The sequence below is a fragment of the Leptosomus discolor genome, chromosome Z (genome assembly GCF_034619465.1).
Source record: "Leptosomus discolor isolate bLepDis1 chromosome Z, bLepDis1.hap2, whole genome shotgun sequence".
In the NCBI taxonomy this organism is placed as follows: Eukaryota; Metazoa; Chordata; class Aves; order Leptosomiformes; family Leptosomidae; genus Leptosomus; species Leptosomus discolor.
The window spans coordinates 501,396-511,993 of record NC_141419.1 but is presented as its reverse complement, the minus strand read 5'-3'; the positions used below and the strand labels follow the sequence as shown (position 1 = coordinate 511,993).

Below are 10,598 nucleotides of genomic sequence, written 5' to 3'. Positions count from 1 at the left end.
GCTTCCTCCTTGGCTCTGACTCACCATGGCCAAGCCCTGTCTCTGCTGCTGGAGCTCAGCAGCCTGGAGACCTGCTCCTAGAAGCCAGTGGGCCTTCGAGCTGACCGTGACTGCTCTCCGTGGCTGCGCTCATTGTACCTGTGTCCAGGGCTTGGACACCTTTATGACCCCTCTTATCTTTCCAGGCTTCCCATGGAGGTTTGCACAGTGGGTCCTCAGCTGCCCTTTCCCAGCCGCGCTCTGCAGCTGGGGTATCAGCAGCCCCTGGAGCGTGTTTCCACGTGTCGCTCGCCTGCCCCGGCCGTCGGCAGCTGCTGGACCGGGAGGTGCACTAGCGCTGAGTCTTTCCTCCGTGCCAGCCCTGCTCGATGTTAGGGCATCACACATCCCTGGGAGGAAGCCTCGGCAAAGTGCAGACGGTCTTTGGTGTCTTCTCCAACCACAACTAGCTTGTTGCGCGCTGAACCGTGGGCTGCTGAGCTGTCCAGTTTAGGCCGCTGTACCTTTTGGGAATGGAGGGAATGGAGGCCCCAAGCGGGGTCTGAAAGCCCAGAGGTGAGAAGGATGGAGGTGCCTGTGTGTGGGTAAGGGGTGAGAGCTGCCTGGACACGGCCCTTTGCCTTCTCTGGCGTGGGCCACCCAGACCTGCCCTCCGCTCCGCAGCACCGCGGCTCTGTCTGCCCCTGCTGCGGGGGGGGCGGGCAGGCCGGCGCCCAGGAGATGGGCTGCGGGGACAGCCTGGGTGGGAGAGGCTGGAGCATCGGTCCAGCCAGGACAGCACCCCGCGGAGCTGTGGGGTCCTTGCCTTCCCCCACCCTTAACGCTGGCGGCACCACCAGGGCCAGGACTGGGGACGCCGAGCCGCGATGGGTGATGGAGGCCAGGCAGAGGGTTGTCCCAGCAGCCAGTCAGTCCGTGCAAGCTGGAGAGCTGCCAGCAGCGTGAGCCCACGGCCGGAGAGGGAACTTGGCCCTGCTAGAAGCAGAAGTGAAAAGACAGCAGAAGTGAAAGCACAGCCCAGAGCTGCTTCCCACGCAGTTCCCTCTCTGCAGAGTGCCCGGGAGCACCCAGCAGCACGGCCATGGAGCCCCTCTCCTTCCAGGAATACATCTGCTCCCTGGACCCTGCCACCCTGCCCCGAATCCTCAGGATTTGCTCCGGCGTCTACTTCCAAGGTGAGTGCCAGGTGCCCACTGCCTCTTGCCCCGAGGCTGTGCCACCTCCCCTGCCATGCCACTGCAGCTTGGGCTCCTCCCTCCCTGAAGACAGCTGGTCCCCTGCCACCCGGGTGCCTGTGCCCAGGGAGAGGCACGGGTCCTTGTGCCACCACCAGACACTGGTGCCTAAGGCTTCTTGCAAAGATCTTTCTCTTCTACACCCAGTGCCCACCCAGCTGAGTGCCCCAGGACATTCGGTCATGCTGCTGGGAAAGCAGTGGGGCAACAGAAACCGTCCAAGCTGGTCCCCTGCTTCATGTGCCGCTCTTGTCCCAGGCAGTGAATCACCTGCTGGCAGTGGATCTGGCAGGGATGGAGCCACATGCTCAGTGGCTGGGGGAAGGTGGGATGGCATTGCCCCGGGGCGAGGAGTCCAGCAAGGGCGCAGAGAGCAGCCTGGTCTGAGCTCTCTTCTTCCTCCTGGGCCATGTCCCTGGAGATATCTTCAGTGGAGGAGAAGCCTTGACCGACGTGGCTTCCTCAGCTGACAAGGTTGGTGGTGCAGCAGAACCAGAAATCGGCAAATGCTTTTGCTGGGTTTCTGGGGCTCCCAAAAGTGCTGGGAATGCACAGCGGGATCCTGACAACACCCATGTGGCAATTGCCATCGGGACTTGGAGGATCTGTAGCATCTGTTTAGGTTACACTGACTTTTAAAGAGCAGGAGAAGTGGTTGGGGTGGTCGCACTCTGCTTCTCTGTGGGTCAGTTAGGGTGGATGTTTAGGTTTCCCAAAGACTTCTGGTGGCCTTCTCAGAACCATAACGTTGCTAAACGAGTGACAATGCCGCTGTTCCAACAGCAGCAGTCATTTGTTTGGCAGTTGCTGGTAGTCGTGGTGAGGCAGCTGGTGCTCTCTGCTCCGCATAGCAGGGCGTTTGCCACGAGTTCATCCCAGGGAGGGGAGAAGTTTGGGGCTGCACAGAACATTTGGTAGCAGCTCAATTAATGCAGAGATTTAAGGACAGAAGGGGCATTGCTTGTGTGGGAGGGTACCATGATGTGGCAGCGTAGCCTGAGGAGCTCCTGCTCCAGGAAAGGCTCTGGCTCCAGGAAAGGCACACCTACCCCCGTCCCTTTGCAGCGTGATCAAGCACTGGATCTTTCCTGCTGCATTTTTCATCTGAGTGACACCAGTTCAGCCTCCAGCCATTCCCAGTGTGCTCTCCTGCACTGCTTTTCTCCCCTGTTACGACCCCTGCACAGTTACCAGCACTGGAAACTTTCCAGGACGTGGGCTGTACAAGCCTCCAGGTTTTCCTGGTTCCTTAGAAATAAGCATCAGCCCAACACAGACCCCTCAACCAGCCTGCTGGCTGTGTGTTCCCTTGGGTGCTGGTGACGGTGCCGGGCCGCGCAGACGCCTCAGAGTGCCCTGGGGACCGATCAGCGTTGCGCCCTGCAGACGTGCCATCTGGCACTGGTGGTATTTCTTAAACACCGCTGGATTTCCTGCCGTTACTGACGATCTTACTGATTCTTTTTGTTACCAAAACTTTGGGTGGGTTCCCAAGACGTTAAAGGAAATGACCTTGGCCCCTTCGTGGGCTCCTCTCCCCACCGCGCACTCCTCGCCTCTCCTGAGTCCTTGGTCCCGCTTTATGTTGCAAACCCGCTCTGGCTCGGTGCTGCCTCGGAGCTGCCGAGCGCTTTGAGCTCCTGCACGGGGCATCGCAGCCGCGTGTCCGTGTGTCTTGCTGCCGGCTGTGCCATGTGCGCGTGGAGTCCCCCGGGCCTCTGCACCAGGGGGCGAGGAACCTCTGCGCTTTTCGGATGCCCTCGATGCTGCCACGGCGTGACAGGGCACGGGAGGGCTGGAGGAGGCGGGCTGGGGCTTACACAACATGGAATACTTTGTGAAACTTCCGAGCTTTCATCCACCTCTTCCTGTGGTTTATTTTTTCACATTTATTTCCGCTTCAAGGTTCCCCCTGCTCCTGGGGGACAGGCGCTCTGCCGGCCAGTCGCACCCCGCTGCTCCCGCCTGCGCTCCGTAGGTGCGCTGTGGTCAGCGATGCAGCGGTGCCTGCAGCAGCGTCCGTCCCTCTGCGGCTTGGCCGGCAATATCCAGCCCATCTCGGATGGCGCGTCCTGCCTCGGCTCCACCTCTCCTGCCCAGACCCACCAGGGCGGCTGCGTGTGCCAGGGCCCTGAACCGACACGTTCCCACCGTGCCCAAAGGCACCAGCCTGCCCGCTCACCGGGCGAATCTGGGCCAGCCCCACCTCTGCCCACCGCTGAGCCCCCACACCAGCTCTGCCCTTCAATAGCTGCCCTCCTTTCTCTGTGCCCTCCACCCCCACCCCGTGGTCCCCTTCTGCAGTCCCAGGGGTTGGGGGTCCTCTTGGCCCCACCACAGCCACAGGGACTGGGGGTCCGTCAGGGATGTCCGTGCACTCACGGGTAGCAGTGCCAGGATGCCCGGGCTCGGCCAACGTCCCAGAAAGGACAAAGCCTGTGGCCAGGGCTCAGCCCTGCTGCCGCCAGGGCTGCATCACAGCTGGCCGGGCAGAGCCCCCCTATGTAACTGGTATTTGTTAATGGCACGTCCCATGACCACTTGTGATGGGGATCACTAGGTCATCGAGGTTGGCAGGGACCTCGGGAGATCATCCAGGCCAACCCCAGCTCAAGCAGAGTCAGCAGGAGCTGGTTGCTCAGGACTTTGTCCAGTTGGGTTTTGAATATCTCCAGCGATGGAGACTCCACAGCCTCTCTGAACAGCCTGCCCCAGTGCTTGAGCACCGTCACAGCAAAAAAGTGTTTTCTTATGTTCAGGGGAAGTTTCAAGTGTTTATGCCCATGGCCTCTTGTCTTGTCTCTGGGCACCACTGGCAAGAGCCTGGCTCAGTCCTGTTTGTGCCCTCAGGTATTTATAGGCATTAGTAAGGTTCCTCGGAGCCTCCTCTTCTCCAAGCAGAACAATCCCAGCTCTGTCAGCCTTTCCTCCTATGAGCGGTGCTCCAGTCCTTTAACCATCTTTGTGGCCCTTCGTGGGACTCTCTCCAGCAGGTCCGTGTCCCTCTTGTGCTGAGGAGCCCAGCACGACGCAGCGCTGCAGGGGTGGCCTCCCCAGGGCAGAGCAGAGGGAAGGAGCACCGCCCTTGACCTGCTGGCCAGACTTTGCCTGATGCAGCCAGGGCTCCGTTCACCTTCTTTGCAGCAAGGGCGTGTTGCTGGTTCATCTTCAGCCTGGTGCCCACCAGAACCCCCAGGTCCTGTTCTACCAAGCTACTTTCCAGCCAGGCAGCCCCCAGCATGTGCCGGTGTGGGGGGTTGTCCCTTCCCTTGGGCAGGACTTTGCACTTCTCCTTGTTGAACTACAAAGGTTCCTGTCAGCCCATTTCTCCAGCCTGTCGAGGTCCCTCTGGATGGCAGCACAACCCCCTGGTCTATCAGCCTCTCCTCCCAGTTTTGTGTCATCTGCAAACTTTCTGAGGGTGCCCTCTGCCCCAGATCGTTAACAAGGAGTTTAAACAGGATTGGACCCAGTATGGATCCCCAGGGCACACTGGTAGTGACTTGCCTCCCATTAGACCTCATGCCATCGATCACCACCCTCTGGACCCAGCTGTTCAGCCAGGTTTCAGCACACGTCTGTGTCTGCTCATCCTACCCATTCTTCATTAGCTTCTCTACGAGGATGTGATGAGACATAGCTCCAAAAGCCTTACTGAACTCAAGATAAACAAAACCCACTGCTCGGCCTTTGCCCACCAAGTCTCATTAGGCTGGATAAGCCTGATTTCCCCTTTGTAAATCCATACTGAATAATTCAAATCACCTTTTCGTCCTTCGTGTGTCTGGTAAGGGTTTCCATAATGAGGTGCTTTATCACCTTCCCAGGGTTTGAGAGGAGGGTGACCGGCCTGTCTTGTAGATAGGGATGACGTTTGGGTTTTTTCCCAGTCTTCAAGAATGTCTCTCGATTGCCTGTGACCTCTCAAAGGTAACAGAGTGGTCTCACAAAGTCAGCACTCACGGGTGCATCCCGACAGGTCCCATGAACTTAAGAATGTCTGTTGTGTGCTCCCTTATGTGGTCCTCCTCCACCAAGGATCGCTCTTTCTTACTCCAGACTTTTGCCCTGATCTCGGGCTCCTGAAGGCTGGTCATGCCTGTGAAGACCGAGGCCAAGGAGGCATTGAGCACATCGGCTTTCACCGTGTCCTTTGTCACCAGCTCCCCTGCCACATTCAGCAGCAGACCTGTGTTTTTCCCTGTCCTTTTGCTGTTGATGTACTTGTAGAAGCCTTTGTTGTTGCCCTTCATATCCCTCAACAGATTCAGCTCTGGGCAGGCTTTGGCTTTCCTAACTCCATCCCTGAATGTCTCTGTGCTCTTCCTGGGCCAGCTGCCTGCTGCCACCACTTGTGCACCTCCTTTGTATGTCTGAGATCATTCGGGAGCTCCTGAGCGTTGGACAGGACCACCAACCACCTGCAGGTATCCTGAGGAAGCAGTAAAGGACAGCTCACAGAGGGTGGTGAGACACTGGAACAGGTTGCCCAGGGAAGCTGTGGCTGCCCATCCCTGGAAGTGTTTAAGGTCAGGTTCGATGGGGCTTGGAACAACCTAATCTAGTGAAAGATGTGCCTTCCCATGGCAGAGGGGTTGGACCAGATGGCCTTTAAAGGGCCTTTCCAACCCAAAGCGTTCTGTGAGTCTATGAAATGCTGGTAGAGGCATTTTCTTTGAGGAAATTTCCTCCTCACCCTGCAGGGTCCGTGTATGAGATCTCAGGCAACGAATGCTGCTTGTCGACGGGCGACCTGCTGAAAGTCATGGCTGTGGCGCTGCAGAAGGTCGTGTGTGAGGACACGAAGACAGGGCAGACGACGGAGCTGCCACCGACGTTTAAAGGTGAGCAGGGCTGCCCTGCCCCAGCCCACCCCCCATGGACGCGCCCTCCTCCCCAGGGAGACCTTTGCAGCCCCCGCGGGCTCATCCTCATTGTCCCACAGGTCTTTTCCAGCCTGCCCCAGCCCCAGGGCGGCACCCAGCACTGCAGGGACCCGGCCTGAAGGGCAGCAGGCGGCAGGGCCTGACGTTGCACCAGGTGCTGGGGCAGTGGGACGGGCAGCCGCAGCCCCTGCTCTGCCCCGCCATCGGCCCCCATGCCCTGCTCCTGCACCCCGTCTACGAGGTGCACGCCGCCATGCACCGTGAGTCCGGATGGGGCAGGCGGGTGCTGGGGGGTCAGGAGAGGGATCCTGCGGGGTCAGCGTTGGGGTGCTGAGGGGTTGGGGCTGCGGGGTCAGGGCAAGGATGCTGCGAGGTCAGGATAGGGATGCCGCAGGGTCAGGGTTGGGGTGCTGAGGGGTTGGGGCTGCGGGGTCAGGGCAAGGATGCTGCAGGGTCAGGACAGGGATGCTGCAGGGTCAGGACAGGGATGCCGCAGGGTCAGGGTTGGGGTGCTGAGGGGTTGGGATTTGGGTGCTGAGGGGTTGAGGGGCTGAGGGGTCGGGGCTGTGGGGTCAGGGCATGGGTGCTGTGGGGTTGGGACTGGGGTGCTGCAGGGTTGGAAGCCTGCACCAGTTTGGTGCCGGGACCCCAATGCGCCTGGTGTGGGTGGCCGCAGGTAGGGGCGGGCGCGGGCTGGAGGTCCTCTCTCCTGCGGGGCGGTGAGAGGCCAAGCACGGGGTCAGGGCGGCTCTGCCCCCGCAGTGCGTCGGGACGTGGTGAAGATCCCCTCCACGCTGGAGGTGGACGTGGAGGACGTCACGGAGGAGGCGCAGCACGTCCACTTCGCGCGGCCGCTGCTGCTGAGCGAGGTGCTGGGGATGCAGGAGGCACTGCCGGCCCAGGCCGAGATCCTGGAGGGTCCGGCCGGCCCCGCCATCTTCGAGAGCACCTGGGTGCCACGGCTGCGGCGGGGGCAGCGGCTGCAGCTCCACGGCCGCTCCCACGCCCGGCGGGTCCTGGCCTCGGCCCCCAGCAGCGGCCGCCATTTCCTCCTGTCCAGCGCCTACGAGGGCCGGTTCCGCCGGCGGCCCCGGCAGTTCGCGGGGGCGCGGGAGCTGGCCGCCGGCCTGCAGCCCGGGTGGCGGCTGCGCGTGGTGGTGACACGGGACTGCGAGGGCCGCGGGGACGACGTGCCCCCGCTCGGCGTGGGCGACCGGCTGGAGGCCTGGGGGCTGCAAGGGAAGGGCTCCAGCACCCGGCTGCTCTGCCGCCGCCATGGTGGGGAAGAGGAGGAGGAAAGCGAGGAGCTGCTTCTGCCGCTGGACCTGGGGGGCAGCTTCGTGGAGGAGGCGTGTGACAGCAAGAAGTACAGGCTGGCAGAGCTGCTGGAGGTGCAGGCGCTGCCCTGCGAGGTCCGGGTGGTGGCCCCTGACCCGGGGCTGGAGCGGGACGTGCTGAGCGCCCTGCCCGCCCTGCGGCTGGAGGCCCGCCTGGACCAGCCCTTCCTGGTGGGCAGCTTCTGCGAGGAGCCGGAGGAGGGCTTCGAGATCCCACCGCGGTGGCTGGACTTCTCCCTCCTGCTGAGCGAGGGGTCCGTCCACCCCCCAGCCCCCTGCACCCGCCGATCCCGGGTGGAGGAGCTGACCGAGACCTTCTACTACCGGCTGCTGGCCCAGCTGCCCGGCACCTCGGCCCCACCGCCCCCGCGGCCCCCCAAGCCGGCGCAGGAAGGGACAGGCCCTGGGGGAAGGTGCCCCTCGACCCCCAGCCCCCTGCCAGTGACAGCCCGCCCGGCTCCTCCGCTGCCGCCGCTCCCAGCCCTGCCCCAGCCGAGCACCCCCAGGCGGCGTGGCCAGCGGGGACCACCCAGGGATGCAGGTGAGGACCCTGGTGCGTCCCGGGCCCCGACCCCAGAAGCGCTGACCTGGTGGGAGGACAGGGCACCCCAGCAGCGTCAGTGGGTCATGCTTGACTGGGGGTTGCTGCTGGCCATCACCTCCCCGGGGATGTCCTCAGAGGGTCCTGGGGCAGGGATGCTCAGCTGGGGACATCTGTGCCCCAGCCAGCTGGGCCCCCATGGGGGCTGCATCTCCCCATCCCATTGTGCCGGATGCAGGGGGAGACCTATGGGGGATTGCCCCACAGGCTGGGGGCACCCACAGGGGCTGCCCCATCCTCTTGTCCCACATGTTGTGGGGAACCCATGGGGACCTGCCCCATACTTTTGTCCTACACATAGGGGGACCCATGGGGAGGCCACCCTGACCCCTCGTCCCACAAAGGGCCCATGGCATGAGCAAAACTTGACATCAAAAGCAGTGGCACGGGAACACCATCGACAAGCCCTTGGCCTCCACCTGCCATCAAACGGCGCGCCTTCCCACACCCCCCTCCAGACCACAGGGGACCCGTGCCCCAGAGGCTGGTGTCTGCAGTGGCAGGGCAGCTGCCGCCGCACCACGAGAGGCCCTTCTGCCCCACGTCCTCAGTCCCCACCGCGTCCAGGTGCAGCTCGGAGCGGGGAGGTGGGGCAGGCAGCTCAGGGCATGGGGTGTCTGCTGCAGTCCGTGGCGGGGCGTCTGCAGGCTGAACTCTCTCTTCCCTTCCAGGCGCGGAGACAGACAGCGATGAACATGATTACGAAATTGTTGATGACAACGTTAAAAAGACAATTCGCAAAATGCAGGCGATTTTTCCTTTCTAGTCCTTTAGTTTCTGGAAGCCACCCAGCCTCCAAACACTGGGACCTGACACGACATTGATTGCTCGCAGAGGCTAACTACAGCCCCAGGGATCCACAGCACAACCTCCAACTGCCTCGAGCCTGCAGAAAGGGACCCACTTTCCTCGAAGGCAAGCGGCCTGTCCACCGTCAGGACAGTCCCAGGCACAGAATAAATCCCCCTGTTGTGCTGTGGGCCGTGGCCTCAACTGTCAGCCGTGGGACTCTCCGGCAGCACCAGACAAGGACACAGCTGGGCAGCCACCGAGATGCCCCCGAGATGCCAGCCCAGGCCCTGGGACACAGATCTCGCGCTGCTCCGCTGCATGACCGCGGCGTTGGGCTGGGGTTACGGGTGCTTGCGGGTGGCTTTGGGGGCAGCACGTCCAGATGCTGTTTGGCACGTGAGGTGGGATGGGTTAGGAGCAGCCGTGACGAAGCCCTTCACACGGTGCAAGCTATGCCCCAGCTGGCGCTCAAACCACTGAGTGAGTGACACATTTTTACAATTGCAGGTCAGAAACCCACTTTCGTAAGGCAGAAGCTGCCTTTTTCTCAAATGCAGCCAAACTCGCTTCTCGCCCTGCCCTAATTTCTCAGCCAGGTTGTAGAAACGCTGTAAAAATGTTGCGGCTTTAGGTTTTGCTGGTTTGCTCATCTGGTTTTAACTGCACGTCTGTCCTAGACATCCCCAGCCCCCTCCTGCTTGCGAGCGTGCTTGTCACGCTCTGGCAGATTCTTGGCACCTACAAAGGCCCCCCGCTGCACTCATGGTGTTGAGTGCAAAAAAATGACCTGAAAACCAAATAAGGACCAAAGTTCAACTCTTCTTTTCCCGGAAGTTTGGCAAAGCCCCAGGAAAGCGGCAGAGACAAAGACCTCACAGTCCTGATGTGCGTTAAGGGAAAAGAGCTGACAAGGGGAGAGCTGTACACCAAAAGCAAGCAGGCATTTCACTCCTGCACCACGCACTGCACGCCTCCTCTTTCAAATCAGAGCTGGAAAATAAATTTTAAATTTTGTTTAAGATCAAACTGGGCAGGTTTTTTCCCTCTCCCAGTGAAGAGTAGTTTTGGGTGCAGTTTTTCAGTTCATGCCATTCCTCACTCAGCGCCCACAGCACAGCCCCAAAGCTGCAGCGAGGATCTCATTCATTCAAACTTGGCTCACATCCTGGCTTGGGTTTGGGCTGGTTTTCTGCTCTGGCTTTGGGTCTGCCCAGAAGGTCGCTTCCACCTTTGCACTTTATACTACAGGAAGCCTGTCGTGGCTAAGAGGACACAAACACACTGGAGCAGCTGCCTGCGGCGCGCTGCCTCCTGAACAAGGCAGGATTGTGCAGAGAAACAGGAAATGCAAATCCGGTACCTCCACCCTGGTACAGCTCCCAGATCAACCCTGCTGTTGCCTAACTTCATGTTTTTCCACTATGCTTTAAAAACAGTGCAAAGACAAACTCGCTCCACATGATGTGATTCACCTGAGCTCCAGCTAAAGCACTTCTGGTGGCAGAAATGACCCTGGCTGTGCTTGGAACACTGATACAACCTGCAGCTTTCTTCAGTAGTACAGTTGTTTAATTTCCCAGTGACCAGACATACACTTCAGTTCAATCTTTTAAAGCAATTTCCTTCAAAAGCCAAGGAAAAAGTAAGAACAGTTAAAGAAACTTGGAAAGCATGAGCTGTGTTTTTACCCACACGGCCAGGTTTTGGCAACACAGATGTTTTCTCCTTTAGGGAAGGACGGCCTCTC

At 60.4% G+C, this 10,598-nt stretch overlaps 1 protein-coding gene across 1 annotated transcript; it reads left to right on the top strand.

The window, feature by feature from the left end:
- The first annotated feature begins 445 nt into the window (after positions 1-445).
- On the top strand, positions 446-9,840 carry THEMIS2 (thymocyte selection associated family member 2). Its single transcript, XM_086479932.1, has 6 exons — positions 446-555; positions 1,053-1,175; positions 5,939-6,079; positions 6,181-6,381; positions 6,884-8,013; positions 8,739-9,840. The coding sequence occupies exons 2-6, from the start codon at positions 1,082-1,084 to the stop codon at positions 8,823-8,825; spliced, it is 1,653 nt and encodes a 550-aa protein (XP_086336058.1). The 5' UTR covers positions 446-555; positions 1,053-1,081; the 3' UTR covers positions 8,826-9,840.
- The last annotated feature ends 758 nt before the right edge of the window (positions 9,841-10,598 follow it).

What these genes read in the sequence shown, in the direction of transcription:
- THEMIS2 (XM_086479932.1), top strand. Translation starts at nt 1,082, where the DNA reads ATGGAGCCCCTCTCCTTCCAGGAATACATCTGCTCCCTGGACCCTGCC. An exon ending in GCTGCCACCGACGTTTAAAG is followed by an intron (nt 6,080 to 6,180) that starts GTGAGCAGGGCT and finishes ATTGTCCCACAG; the next exon opens with GTCTTTTCCAGCCTGCCCCA. An exon ending in GGTGCACGCCGCCATGCACC is followed by an intron (nt 6,382 to 6,883) that starts GTGAGTCCGGAT and finishes CTGCCCCCGCAG; the next exon opens with TGCGTCGGGACGTGGTGAAG.